The sequence below is a fragment of the Triturus cristatus genome, chromosome 7 (assembly GCF_964204655.1).
Source record: "Triturus cristatus chromosome 7, aTriCri1.1, whole genome shotgun sequence".
NCBI classification, from domain to species: domain Eukaryota; kingdom Metazoa; phylum Chordata; class Amphibia; order Caudata; family Salamandridae; genus Triturus; species Triturus cristatus.
Genome location: NC_140590.1, coordinates 1,263,371,371 through 1,263,386,835, shown reverse-complemented (window position 1 = coordinate 1,263,386,835; position 15,465 = coordinate 1,263,371,371). Strand labels below are relative to the sequence as shown.

The window sequence follows — 15,465 nt, the reverse complement described above, 5'->3', positions numbered from 1 at the left end:
TAGGCAGACGGAGGCTTGAGTGGGTCCTGATTGGACCGTGTTTTCTGTTAAATTATTACACATGTTTAAATAGGGCTGCTCTGTAAATAAATGAAGAAATTGTGGCATAATCCCCTCCTCTGAGTCGTGACCTAGAATCAGAGTGTTCACAATAATCGTAAATTCAGCCAGGCAACCCGTTCATTTAATTAAAATCATAAGGTGCCTAGTACCAATGTGAATATTTTTATATGACCGGTTTGCTCACCAAGTTCCTCAATCTCGCGGCTGCAGAGATAAATTTGTAACTCCTCATACAAATATATTCTGTCTGTAAAAGCTGTACATAAAACAGAGCAGCTTCCATCTTCTAATGTTCAAGGACCTCAACAGCAGAATTAAAATTATTTCTTAGATGCAGTATATAATTTACAGAAAAAGAGAAAGTGCAACATAGTCTGACTTGAGCGTGAGTCACAAGGCCAAGTTTCGGGTAAAGAATCACAATATGCATTGCTAGGATTTGGCACCAGAAGGCGGGCTATGTTAATCCTGAACCATAACAGATAAAATCTCTGTGAATGCCGAAATAGGATCAAAAGAGAGGGCTCCATTGAACCTATAGTAACTAGAGGGAGGTAACCAGACATCCTCTTGTTTCCCATTATTGTACTTTTTCTTTGCTTTTTTGCATACAGCTAGGAAGTCTTGTTTCAGCTGGTTTTTAGAAATGGTGGCAATACAGTGTGGATTATGTTAACAATCAGCTCTGCCTAGCAATGACAAGTTACTCCTTTGCATATCTTGGCTGCGGGATACTGCTTGCATTATCAAGACGTAAAGCCATGGAATATGTCTTGATTGGGAGAGGTTTTGTGTTTAGCCCAGATTGAGCGCCATAACATGAGGTGCTCACTTAACATGACCTTCTAAAGTCACTATACCTAACTCTGTATGGCAAAGAAATATAGGAAGGCTGTTTGGTACAGACAAACAGCCTTCCCAAAAATAGATTTTCATCAGCCTGTAGACTGGATGCATTACAGTATCCCCAGACCCCACCTCCATAAATGACAGTAGAACAACAGCGTGCAGTATAGATGTTAATCATAGCATCCAAAGGTTTTGAGCCCAGCTTCCTTGCAAATCTGAAAAGAGCCTTAATGGTTTCATCAAAACGTAACTTCCTGGCCTTGATTAAGTGTGACCATGTGCCAAACGGGATGCCTAATAGGTGAAAGTTGGGACATGTAAAAATGTATCCCCATTAATGTTGCATGGCCTCTAGTTGGTCCAGGAAAACCTTACCACCATAAATTGCAGTTTGGCAGTATTTATCTTTAAGCACAGATCGCTCCTAAATAGAACAAACCTAACAATTTTTGTAAGCCCACACCAGTACTTGACATTAGTACCCAGTCATCTGCATGGAGCATGTCAGGGAGCTTCCTAGAGCCCACCCTTGGTGTATCTGCCTCCCCAAGATTAAGGCGTCTGTCAAGGTCATTAATATATTGGCAGAATAAGAATGGTGCCAATGCACACCCTTGCATCACTCCACGCTTCATTTTAAACGAAACAGTGCCTTCTCCATTCATGCCATGCCTTATGCATCCTGTCACATCTTGGTGCCACCGGGATCGAAATTACTGTCTCCATGCTAATTTCTAGCATTTTATTCCATAATTTCCCTCCAGCCACACAGTTAAAAGCGGAGGTTAAATCCATGAAAGCTAGATGAAGACTACCACTCTGCCTCTGTGTATTTACTAACCACAAGTTTACTCGTATCGATTAAGGAAATCAGGCGAGGACGTTGGTGATCTTCTCTATCGCCCTTTTTGAACATAGGGTCTATGTTGGAGTTTGACCATGATTTTCGGTGGGCCATCAACAATAGCACTGCCCAAAAATATTTGCTAGTAGTGCTGCCCATAGAACAAGATTATCCTAAAAGTGATCAACTGGCACCATCATAACCAGGGGTTTTATTTGTAGCAATCCGTTCCAGTGTGTGTCTAATTTCCTTATAAATGGATGGTGCTAACTCCATACCATGCCCAAATGCTTTACTTAATATGGTCTCAGGATGACTATCAGATTCAATAAGACTACCATATTCCATGGAAAAACGCTCAACCATTTATTTTGTAAAACAGTGCCATCAATAAGCGTGATGTGATGATCTCCAAAGTAGGGGGCATAATTTTTTTCCAGAACAGTCCAGGATTATTCCTTATGCTAGCTTCATGCAGTTTTTCCCAGGCTTCATGCATAATGGCCACCTTCCTGTGCAGAGTTGCTTGTTTATTATTCTACCTAGTGTCTCTGACCAACTCCCTGTCCCAGGGTACCTGTTTCAGGCTCAAATAAGATTTCTTAGAGCCTCTGGACAATTTGTCAACCACCTTTGTGGCCTAGGCTCTCTGGCTTTACCGGCAGTTGTGAAATTATTGGTGACAGTGTCGCAGATTGAACCAAACATGCCTGCAATATATGCTTGGGTTTTAGTTCACTATCTTAGCAAACCATTACCTGCTCCCTTCTTCTCTCTACTAATTACTCCAATACAGCCCGGAGTCAGCCACAGTCCACTTACGTAAAATACCCTTGTTCTTTTTAAGTACTGTTTGCTTGGTGGTAGATGTGCTCAGCTGCATGTTTTGTTAGCTGTACCTAAGCTGCAAGATGGATAGTGAGAAAAAGAGTAATTATTCAAAATGGAATAAAAAATATCTCCGCAGAGGTTATGCTTGCTTAAAATGGTTGTAGTCCTCATCACATCCCATTACCCCACAGACAGAGGTTTCAGAAATTGTGGGAAACGGTCTGAGGACAGACTTTTCAGCAGAGACCCCACAACAAATTAATTTCTAAAGTTGATGACAACAAAGTTCCAGGTCCTTCTTTTGGGTTGTAATCCAACCCAACAAACCTGTTGCACTTTAATTATGTTTCTAAATAGGGTTTCACAGCTATACATATGTGTTGATCTTGCCAGCCAGTGTACTATCTTATGTTTTTTAGCTGATGGTAATACTCGGCCTCTGTCAAGATTTAGGGGTGGAACGCTTTTTAGAACTATAACCAGCGGGGGGCTTCATGTGGTAGCTGTGAAGCTCTTCTCAAACTCATCTGTTTCTGTCTCCATCTATCCTGGTTTGGCCTATCAGCTGGGCAACGGGCAGATTTCAATTGATCTCCTACAGAGGTAGCAGATATATATTTTTTTGGGGCATTCTTACACAATGCATCGAGGTTGGTAAGACTCAAGCGTACCTTGTTGCCCCTATTGCCATCCCCTGACTCAGCATTAGTTCCGTCACAAGGGATTCCAGCATTTTGTGTTTTCAAACCAGTAATGGGGCTTGTGTTATCAGCCGTCATGAAGTGTTCTTGTGCAACCAGAGTTTAGAGTGAAGGGTCTGTATTTTTAAGAACAGCCAGAGGCTCGCTCAAGGACAATTACAAACGTGGCATGTGAAGGCTCTCCCCCAGTAGAACCCTTCCTGCAGCCATCCAGAGTGACCACAGTGGTCCCTGGTAAAGTAGCAGCTTTTGTGGTGTTTGCTAGTCTGTGAGGTTATGTTACAATGGATCTATTATTACTTTTAGATTTTTCTGGTGGGTTAGAGCTTGCAATTTCTTCAGTCATTCTGAGTGTTATTACAGTCCATCACCAAGTTACAGTTGAATACACATGGGTTGGAGCTTTTAGGATTGGGTTCATTATTCCCATTATGACATGATGCAGGAAATCTACCCCAGTACTTGTAGATGAGTTAGTTTAACAGAGCTTTTTTGTGGCCCCCAGCCTCTCCTCTATAAACTCGATTTCACTGTTGAGCGCTCCCATAACAAGAAAACTTGTGATAGTAGCAGTTAACGGATGGTCCTTAGTTGGCAACATTGCAGATTTCCTTTTCCTCATCAGACTTTACCTTCAAAAGAAGATGGTGTCATGAGCAGCAAGAACTGGTTCCGGTCGAAAGCACAGAGGGGCGGCTCAGCCCAGCCTTGGCCAGGCGCAGATGGTCCCACTTTTGGCCTGGGCGCTTTAGTCGTGTTTCCCATGCTGTGGGAGCGCCTGGCGCTTTAGAGCACGATGTAGTCCCACCCCAGCCGTGGCCGATAAGTGATGGAAATCCGCGCGGGCAGGGACAGACAATCAGTTGCATTCATGCATTTTATCCTGTTTCTGTACTTAGTTATGCTCTAGTGCAGTTTATCAAATCTTTTTGAGTTTTTCTTATCCTTTGTCTCCCCATGTATTATATTTGATAGTATTTTGTACTTTATTGAAGGTTGGTATGAATTATTCTTTTAATTGTTGTATTGCTTTCACCTGCACTGTCCTTGTTAATTGTTGCTCTTGTAAGAATGTATATAAATTGTTTTCAACCTCAAAAATGCATTTAACCTGCTCTGTATGGAAGCATAAGCAAAATGCTTTAGTTTATGCTCCCCTACAAATGCGTACGTTTGACTGCATTATGTGAGTCCACTAGGTAGCATAAATCATCAGGATTAAAGATCATTCTTGGAGCTGGATTCTGTGTGGACTTGCAGTTGGAGCAGTGTGCCATTTGATTTCCTGCTCCCTTTGTAGGTCTCGCCTATGCAGCGCGCAAGCGCTGCTTAGGAGTGACCTCTAGGAATGACTCCGGGCTTTTGTGGAAACTCATGCATGTTTTGCACTCTTTCCAATCAGCCCTCGTGCATGTACGGCGTTTACCTTGCAGGAGCGAGCGCGATAATTGCAAACAGATGGCGCCGCTGCTCGCTCCCGCAAGGTGAACGCCGTACTTGCACGAGGGCTGATTGGAAACAGTGCAGTGCATGCACGAGTTTCCACAAAAAGTCCTGAGATGGCGGTCACGTTCACTTTTGCAGCTGCTTGTTCCATTACGCCTCCGACGACAACTTCCGATTTTTAGGGAACACACACCCACAATATGTTTTAATCCAGATCTGAGTTCATTTATAGCTCTCTGTGGCCTCTCTCGCTTCTGGGCGTCTAGTTAAGACCCGGCGAGGGTCGCATTTGTCGGGTCCGCCTGGACTTTTTCTCATGCCCTTTCCTTTTGAAGCCGATGCGGGGCGACACCCAGCTTTCATGTGTACAAACGATCACTTTTCTATAAAGAGTGCCCTCTGCCTCCCTCGGCCCCGCCACCTGCTCCTATTCTGTTGGCCCATTCAGAGGGCAGTTCTCTGCGCTGCTTAAGTGCTGTAAAATTCACTCAGTCATTGAGCGCCTACACAGGAGCGGACTCGGCCTGAGCCGGCCCATTCACCCCCTCCTTGCCCCCCAGAAGTCCCCTTTAGCTGCACATGCATGTAGCTGTCCGCTCGAGCCCTGGTGCAGACTTGGCAATGTGTGGTGGGGCCGGGGGCTAGGGGAGGGCACTGCAGTGTCACGGATTAATTGTCTGTATCAGCTCTCCCACCAAATGCTGCCTAATAAACTAGACAATGCACGGGCTTGGCATTGTGGGGAGCCTGCCATCTCCCACATAAGTTAAAAACAAAAAACCTTGTTTTAGTTACTTAGAGAAGTAGGTGCCTTTGAGTCACTGGTACTCTATGAACTGGTTATTTTTCGTGTGTGCTGCAGCTGGATAACTCTTTTGTGACTTGCTGATTTTAGTGTTTTTTTTAATTTTTATTTATTGTACATGCTTGTTGCTTTTAGTGCAACCAGCTTTCGGTTTTGACACAAAGGTCTGCAGGACTGGCGAGTTTTGGACTAAGTATAAACTCAGACTCGAGGAGCAGCGGAGTGAGTCATGCAGTACATCTTGTTGAGAAAAGTACATCCAAGATACGAGGTGCAGTGCGCACAAGCTTGTAGAGGGGAAAATTTGTTGAAATCAGATGAGGAAATCAGGATGTCACGACATAGGAGTTGTGGACTTCTAATCTGGAGGGCACACTGTCCAGTTTTTATAATTGTCCGTTAGGAGTTTTATAAAGCTCTAAACGGTGCTTAGGCCACTTCAGAGCCTTAATACCAGGCACCTTTCCTCACCTAAACGTTTTCGGCATTCACGTAGCACCAACTGGGGAGAGGTTGTGGCCTTAGGGCCAGAGCTGCCTACTTTGGAGCTGGGGAACCAGGTTCGGGCCTCTGCGTCGGCTCAACTTCCTGTGATTCTGGGCAAATCACTTAACCTCCCCGTGCCTACCAAATAATGAATGTGTCCTTGTGTAACGTGGTGCTCATGTAAAGTGTTCAGATACCTTCGGGTCAAGTGTGCGCTATATAAATCTACAGGCCAAAAAACAAACTCGACCCGAAGGGACTGAAGTGCTTTGCATGAGCACCACTTACATTACACAGGGACATGTAGCAACCAGTGCATCTGCAGCTGTCTTTACTACACCCCTACCCCTTCCGTAGTTGCTGTTTTCAACAAACCAATGCTTTTTTAAACCCCACACCACTCACCACGTCCTGCTCCCTGCCTCCTTTCCCATTGCTTGGCCATAAAAGGCCAGTTTATGGCCTCGTAGCCATGTGGTGACCTCTCGACCTCTTTGAAAGTGGTGCGCCTGCATTGATGTATGTGCCACGTATCCAGAAGTACACAATACATAATTTAAACTTGAAAATCCAAGCACACGTTAAAAAAAATAGTAAAACTATCTGTCAATACTCTGTTTAAAATGTTAATAAACTCTCACAACAAAATACATAAATTAAATAAACAAACCATGATGGCGACTAAAAATATGTGCACTGGCTGCAGAATTGGATGAGTAGGGCAAGAACAGCCACAATCCAATGTAATGGAGCGCTTCAACAGACAATATTTAATTTTGCTGTTGCACCACCAATTTTTACACTAATGTACACCAGTGTACTGTAACAAGCAGAAGCCAGAAGGACAATGTCAAGGGTTCCATTTACAAAGTGGACCAGAGAAACCAACACTTTTATTTATTACAATTTTTTAATATGCTAGACAGCAGCCACACTTTTCTACAACATAACTTTACCACATTGGCATAGCCAATAGCTCTAGCTAAACACTTAAAAGGTCGAAAGGCGAGACCTATTGGCTATGCCAATGCTTGTTTGTAATGTGTTGTGGCGGCTGAAGCTAGTTTGCCGTAGAAGTTGGTACTGCAGTGTAAGATAGCATACAGCTGTATCGTTAACTGTGGATCCAGTCCTACCCATTTATTTTATAATAGTATTTATATAGCGCAATCTGTACCGAGATGGTGTGTGGGGGTCTTTATATAGAAACATTTCCACAAGCAAATAATGATTTCCTTGAGGTGCAGGAATGAGTAAAACAAGTTACAAACTAACATTGCAGTGATGAAGTCTGCATTTCATGATTTAGTTCTTATTTTCACTGTGGGAAATTAGAGGCGACAGTGTATGAATAGATGGGCTTTTGATTGTTTCTTGAAAGTGATGAGTGGTGTTAGAGTTCTTCAAAAGGGAGAGAGAGTTCCAGGCTGTGGAGTCCACATCAAAGAAGTATTGTATTTGAGCTGCTGAGGTTCTGATCGTATTTATTTTAGGAATAATTTTGTGACTTATTGGACACTTTTGAATGCCAGACATGTTGAGAACATCAGCAAGATATAGCATGCTGTTTCCATGGATGGCCCAATGAACACTCCAGCAGATTTTATACTGGTTTCTGGGCAATCTGATAAGGTTGCGAAGAATTGGGTTAATGTCGGATCTATCTGTAGAATGAAATAGCCTGGTGCAGTACCGCTTTATGCGGTGCTAAAGAGGACTATGACCTGTCAATGGTGTATTATTGAAATTAAGTAATTTAATAACTCCCAAATGGTCCACTTTTTTAATAGATCATGGGTATATGGTGCCATATTTTTTTTGTGGGGGGAGGGGTGGAATTAGAAATTAGTAGATTTTGCCTTCTTGTTTTGATATGTGGGAGAAAAGGGAGAGCAGCATAAAGTGTGAAACCAAGGGACAAACTAGTTTTGCGGTGGGTGCAAATCATTCCAGCTTTGAAGAGTACAGTATCTCAGGATCAATTGCGTCTGGTAGAGAGGAGGAAAAAAAATCAGTTTTTTGCATGGGTAGTATTCATCCACGTGCCAGTTTTTTCTTCACATTTTTCATTCTCTCATAGCTGGACCTCATCACAGATCTGCTGGGCACACCACCACTCCATGCAATGCGAACTGCCTGCGAGGGGGCTCGAGCTCACATCCTCCGTGCCCCACACAAGCCGGTAAGAGAACACTTTGTATCCCTCCTTCTGAAAAATCTGCAAGAAAAGTAAATGAATTGTTGACTTGGACAGTGGAACAGGTTTGAGGTTTTAAGCAGGGATGTAGAGAATATTTCACACACGGACTACCCACTGATAAACTGTTCAACAATTGAAGTACAACCAAAAGCAGAATCATTTCTACACATGAACTGTGCTGATTGCCTGCTGTGTCTGCAGTTCCCTTTTCACAAGGAGTGTGGGGGAGGGGGATATTTATCATCATCAAAGTTGTCGACAATCTGATGGAATTAGGTCTTTATGTGTGCACCAGTGACAGCTTCTGCACAGCTAACAAATTACTTTGGTGTAGGTCATACAGGGTGCTCACAGATTCTCATTTAACATTAGCCATTTCATTGGGTAAGTGTTATAAAGGAATCCTGATGATTTTCATTATCAGGATAACTTGGGATCATTAAATGTAGAACTTTTCTAATGGTCTGACTAAAGTTGTTGCAAATACCAAAAGGAAGTCTATGCGTCAAGCTGACCAATGCCTCTGTTGGCCCTAACCAGTTTGTTTCTGTTCTGCTTTCTATTCGCAGCCATCGCTATCCGTACTCTATATGCTGTCAGGAGAAGCTACCCATGAGGCAGTTCATCTCCTGTGCCGCATGCTGGTTTTTGATCCTGTAAGTATCTCTTCCTGCTCACTATTTTCTCTAGTTTTGTAAGCAGAGTGATCCAATCTTCCTCCCTTGACTGATATGCAGTGTATCCAGAGTCGTTTTCGACCTCCTACCTGGTTATTTTTGTTTACCATGTTCACACCTAGTAAAATTTCTAAACCACCCTGGTTTCACCTAAGATCCTCTCTAAACTGGGACAATGTAGGCTGGCTCTGTCTTTAGGGAGCAGTTTCTTTGTACGAAAGCACAGCTAGCTTTCTTCAAAATCTTGTATTCCTGAAAATATAATTAAATACTATTCTCTTTTTAGTACAATCATGTTTACTTTGTTTTCAGTAAACATTTCTTAATTTGAAAAGATATTGGGAACTGTACACAAAATGCACATGGTAGTACGTTTTGTAGTACTACAAAGGTACTACAAAATGCTATTCACAAACTACATGCGAAGGCCTATGTGTCGAACTCCACCCCGACTGCAATGTCTCAGCATACGTAGGTACACCTTTTAGTAGTAAATTGAGAAGGGACATGGGGGAATTGCAGGAAAATGGGGAATAACTATGGCTAAATGGGAGACGCCTTAGGAATAAGGAGGGTTAAGTGAGGGATATAGGGAGGGACATGTACCACCCACAAAAGAGTAAGCCTACTCCCATTCACACACTGCACGTCTATAGTTACTACTGCCAACAAGCATTGGCAAAGCTTGCCTTGTTAAACTTTGGGTTTGCCAATGCTTTTTGGTGATGTTACTTGAGAAAACCGCAATAATCCTGTATGTGCACACCTACAGAATGACATGGGCTCCACTTTTTCCATTTATCGAACTAAAGAGGGGTTGGGAATGGAGGTGGGGGCCTAGGCAGTGGCGAAAGTGCTGGTGGAAACCTTTGACGTGGTAGTAGTGAGGAAGAGAAGGAGGAATTGTTCACATGTATGCATGTCTACTTATCTACTTCAGGAACACTCATACATGATCATGCCAGAAGCAGATTTGAACATCTGGGCCAATGCATCGTAATAAGACCTAAATAATTTGCTTTGAATTGTGACTGGTAATGCTCATTTACATGCACGTTTACATACAAACAGAAAAGCATCTGCTGTTCCTGTTCACTTGAACGACAAGATATTCAACTGTAAACTTGTGTACCTTTTGGGAGAAGGGCAAAAGAGGGGAAGAATTTTGGTCTGGTGTGACAGTTTAAACTGAATGCCATCATCTTGCAATAAAAATGGATACATAAGTAACACATCTAAGCTCCCCTCAGGCATTGCTTTGATTGATTGCCAATTACAATTTGAATCAGCCCACAGCACACTATACATTGAATTGGGCAATTGCTCATACCTATTGTATAACTTGCTACACGCCATGAAGCACCTAAATGCCTTGTCGGGTGTAGAAAGCTCTATGTGAATAGAATTACAATTCAATTAAGGTATTTGCTTTTAACTCCATGCATTCACATTTGTCCTCTGCCCACAAAACAACTGTTGGGCGTATGTTTGTTATAATTGTGAATGATGTAATTTTGCCTACTTTACTGTCAGCTTTCACATAATCATTCCATGTTGAAGCGGCAGGTGAAGGGGATGAATGATGTCCTTGCAAGAGTAGTGCATCTCCAGCCGCACATAGGCACTGGATGCTGCATTCGCACATGTTTATGGCGAACATGTCACAGAATGAGGACGACTAACACTGTATTTCATCTGCTGTGGCTGCCGTAAGTTGCTGCAGAGTGGTCCTTGACAATAGATGAGCTATCGCCAAACTTACAGTGCACCCATCTTCGATATCCCCACTAGCCCATCCATGACTGTCTTTAACTGAGGAGTTTTTCTACATTTTATGGGAACATTAACATTTCAATTCTGAGCATGACTTTGTAACCTCAGCAAGAAGGAGCAGTGCACGCATATATTGTGAACAAGCATTTTAGACTTGTATGTATTATTGTCACGTGATGAAACATGCTCCCTGTTGAATTTGAGGCAATTTGCACCTAAACTACGGCCCCCTTTGTATGCCCACTGTGTTTCATTGAGGCCTTTTGTTTACATTGCTCGCGCTTGTAAGTGTGCGCACGTGCGATAAGTATCTCTTGCCAGCCATGGATGATTATTTATGTATGTTCAAGTCAGAGTGTGTGTCAGTCACTTGGCGCTGTCACCTAGAAATATTGATTGGCATACTTTCTTTGAAAGAAAAACAAGCACCATCGATGGTGCTGTAAATAACACCACGTCAGTGTCGAAATAAAACCAGCATTGGCAAAGCCAGTAGGTCACATCTAAGACCCACTGGCAAAGCCAATAGCATTATTGCGCTTTATAAAATAAAAACATGAGCAGGTTGTAGTTAGGGAGTTGCGAGGAGAGGTGTGGGATGACAGAAGAAATCGATCTGGAGGATGGCAGGGGGAAGATCAAGAAAGGGAGAGTAGGCAGGGAAAAAACATGGAGGGCGGGTCTTAGGAGAAGCACAGTTAGCAAACAAAAAAACATTGTAGACACAGGAAAGTGAAAAGCAGAGGGGGAGAGAAGTACACGACTGAGGGAATGGCTGGAAAACATGAACTCTTGTGGAGTGCTGCACAAAAAATGAAAAAAGGAGTTCCAGAAAAGCGAGCACACGTGGTAGAAAAGAAGGAGACAATCAGAGGTGGTAAACAGTGTATTGTAATTGCATTTATATAGCGCTTACTACCCCTGGCGAGGCGTTGACGTGCTTTTTCGGGGAATAGCACTCTACTCCAGAACCCATACAAAATTTGTGATGAATTAGTACCATGAAAATATGAAAGTAATTTGAGTGGTGCATATTTAAGTCAGTTATTTGAATTGAGACGGATAGTGGAGGCATAGAAGAGGGAAAAGGTTTGCATTTATAAACCGCTTGCTACCCCTGATGGGGTGTTGAAGTTCTTTTTAGGCCAGTCTGAAACCCATAAAGGATTAGTGGTGAATTAGTATAGTGAAATATGAAATGAATTTGAGTGGTGGACATGTTAGTCTGTTATTTGGATTGAAAAGGATAGTGGAGGGAAAGAAGATAGAAGAATTTAAATTTTTTGTTTTTTTTGTTTTGGAGCTCATAGCAGTAGGAGGCGGCTTGTGATGAGTAAGATGGAGGTGGAGCGGGGCAAGTCAGGGAAGGATTTAGAAAGGCTTGCTTGGGAGATCTGAATAGAAAAGAGGTATGAGATGATGCAAGGAGAGGTAGTGTAGGGAAGAGTCTAGAAAGGGTTATTTTGGTGATCATTGTAGTGGTATGGGGTTTGGGATGAATGAGAGAGTGGACGTAGATGATAGTATGATAGAGGTATAGGGTGAGTAATAGGGTAGTGCATTGGAAAGAGTAGTACAAGGAGTTTGGAGATTGGTCAGAGTTGAGATAGAGGCTATATTGAGAGCGGTAAAGGGTGAGAAATAGGGTAGTGCATTGGATATGCTGAATTAGAAGAAAATAATAAATATATAGATACATAAGTACATGGAAGGTACATATATGCATAAGGAAGGTAGTATATGTAGATTAAAGATGCATTTAATAAACTCAGACTTTCAAGTTTTGTTGTACTTTAAATTACTTTTTTGTAATTCAGAAGTGAAGTAACTGTAAATAGTTATGATAAAAGATTTAATTATTTATGCAGTCACTTTTATACATGTTAAACACATAGAATAATGTATCTAGCAGTAATATGTACTTTTGTTAAGCAGAACCAACAAATATCTATATTTTAAAAAACAATTTTAATACATGTTTATACAAAGCAATACACATGTATAGGTACATGTCTAAATGTACTCCAGAACATCCTAGGAGTAAATCTAGCATCACATTCCCATAGAAAATTAAGGAGACAGGGAATTTAAATAATTTTAGGAAATAATATTATTGATAGATCTGTAACTGACATATTGGCTGGTTACACACTTCAGGTGGGATTACCCTGCAGCCACTGGATTTATTAACATGCACTTGCAAAGTCAATAGTTCTCAGTTTTAAATAGTGAAGCTATTGGCTTTGCCAATGCTCGTTAGTATCAGCATGTGAACATATTCATTCCACTCCCATGGCAGTCAATCGTGGATGGGTTTCCTATGAAAGGAAACTCAATTCAAGATGACCACGATGCATTATGATGATTGCAGCAGTTTCAAATGTACTTTTCCAACATGGCGTGCAAAGAAAAACATTTCTAAGTAGAACACTGAGAGAAAAATGATCCTGGCTACGACAAACCAAATAATCGAGAAGCAGGCGCCACAGGAGAGACAAAGACAAGCTAGATGGGTTAAAATAAATAAAGCAAACAAATGTGAGTGTCAAAACACACAGCCAACGGTAAGCAATGAGTCTGATGCAGTCCATGGTCATCTTTCAGGATGTCTCCACTAGGTACTGAAGCCAGAGTGCTACGTTCTCTGGTAGGCTTCGACCAAAAAAGGACCCAGAACTGTAGTAAATAATCCATTTCACGGGGGGGTTAAGTCCAGTGCTGCCCATGGCCACTCACAGGTACTTCAACACTCGCCCACAAAAATTAACGGAGGTAGGGACTTAAAAATTATATTATTTAAAATTGTAACAAATATAAATGTTAATTTAAAATACAAAATCTAGAACTAAAACCTTTCTAAATGTACTTTAACATTTTAAAAACCTTTTTTAATTAAAAAATGGAGCAACATTAATTTTGATTAGAATATAATTAAATTACCTTTAATTCTGTACATCACTTCTAATATTTATTCATCTATAATAAAACACAGATTTTTTTTATACTTTGATGAACGTCGCTTTACAGATACACATGCCTTGAGCGGATTATGTTACTTACCCTGTAAGCATCTGTTCGTGACACGTAGTGCTGTAGATTCACATGCGCCCACCCTCCTCCCGGCCACTTGTGGCTATTGAAGTATCCTTTACCTTTTTGCTATGCATGGACATCTCTTTACTGTACTTACTTTATACTCTTTGAATGCAGCTTTCACTGAATGTGCACTGGATTCTTGCCCTGACTAGCAAGTATCTGTGTTCTTTCCCAAAACTGTACCTTTGTTTCCACAATTGACTCACCTCTGGCTCTTGTAAAAGGTACCAGTGGTACCAAGTGCATTTCGACCAGAGGGGGTCTCTAAGGGCTGCAGCATGTATTATGGCCCCCTACGAGAACCCTCACCAAACACATGCACCCTGGCACTACAGCCTGCATGTTTTGGTGAAGCTAAAAGTGAAGAGTCGAACTGGCTCACATCCCTGTGTGAAAAATGTTTTCAAGTTAGAATTTACCTAAAACCCATGCACACCGCTATGGTATTTAATATTCCTTTTACACAATGTACAATAATACACATGCTTTTTTCTATACTCCATTTAATCAATAGTTTGTTCAACAAATATATACAAACACAACTTTCTTCAATTACATTGCATATTCGTATACATGTCAATGTTATTTATAACATATCACAATCCAGCAATTCTTGTTTTGTGGGTTCAGCTTTTCAATGCATAATGTATTTGGGGGCCCCGTCCCTTCTTCAGGGGCCACTGTATTCAACAAACATAAAAGTAAAAAGTCAAAAGATTTTTTTTTTTTTAAACTGGCATCAAGAGGCATGCGTACAATTTGTATGGTTATTTAGAACACAACTTGAAATCCCCTGTCACAGAGGTGTACGTTGCCTATTTTTATTATTATGGAGTCATGCTGCTAATAATGTTAGTCACCCAAGGGAGAAAGAATACACAGATGTCTATACCACCAACGTGACCATGTGTAACGTCCAGTGAAACCGGAAGAGTGTTCAAAACTGAGTCATTCAACCACATCATATGCATCGTCCCGTGTGTGTTTGCCAACACTGAAACGGACACCAAGTTCTGAACAAACACTCCTCTAGTGCCTTCCAAGTAATGACACTAAGATCACTTGTTTACCCGTAGTGCACAACACCCCCTTTCTCACTATATTATACTTACAATGAGTAGATTAACCAATCCGGCTCCTCTGGGTATATTATCCGTTGGATGACCATTATAGTTTCTACATATTCATCTGGACAACCCATCTCTCTCTCTCTGTCTCTCTCTCTCTCTCTCTGTCTCTCTGTCTCTCTCGCTCTCTCGCTCTTTGTCTCTCTCGCTCTCTGTCTCTCTCGCTCTCTGTCTCTCTCGCTCTCTGTCTCTCTCGCTCTCTGTCTCTCTCGCTCTCTGTCTCTCTCGCTCTCTGTCTCTCTCGCTCTCTGTCTCTCTCGCTCTCTGTCTCTCTCGCTCTCTGTCTCTCTCGCTCTCTGTCTCTCTCGCTCTCTGTCTCTCTCGCTCTCTGTCTCTCTCGCTCTCTGTCTCTCTCGCTCTCTGTCTCTCTCGCTCTCTGTCTCTCTCGCTCTCTGTCTCTCTCGCTCTCTGTCTCTCTCGCGCTCTGTCTCTCGCTCTCTGTCTCTCTCGCTCTGTCTCTCTCGCTCTCTGTCTCTCGCGCTCTCTGTCTCTCTCGCTCTCTGTCTCTCGCGCTCTCTGTCTCTCGCGCTCTCTGTCTCTCGCGCTCTCTGTCTCTCGCGCTCTCTG

General features: G+C 42.1%; 1 protein-coding gene across 1 annotated transcript in view; it reads left to right on the top strand.

Annotated features, from left to right (window-relative positions):
* Nucleotides 1–15,465, top strand: part of LOC146811781 (serine/threonine-protein kinase NLK2-like) — a 312,019-nt gene that overhangs the window by 188,701 nt on the left and 107,853 nt on the right. Inside the window, exons 7-8 of the mRNA XM_085618770.1 lie at nucleotides 8,106–8,207; nucleotides 8,795–8,881. Of these exons, the coding sequence (XP_085474896.1) occupies nucleotides 8,106–8,207; nucleotides 8,795–8,881 (189 nt within the window). The remainder of the gene's footprint in view (nucleotides 1–8,105; nucleotides 8,208–8,794; nucleotides 8,882–15,465) is intronic.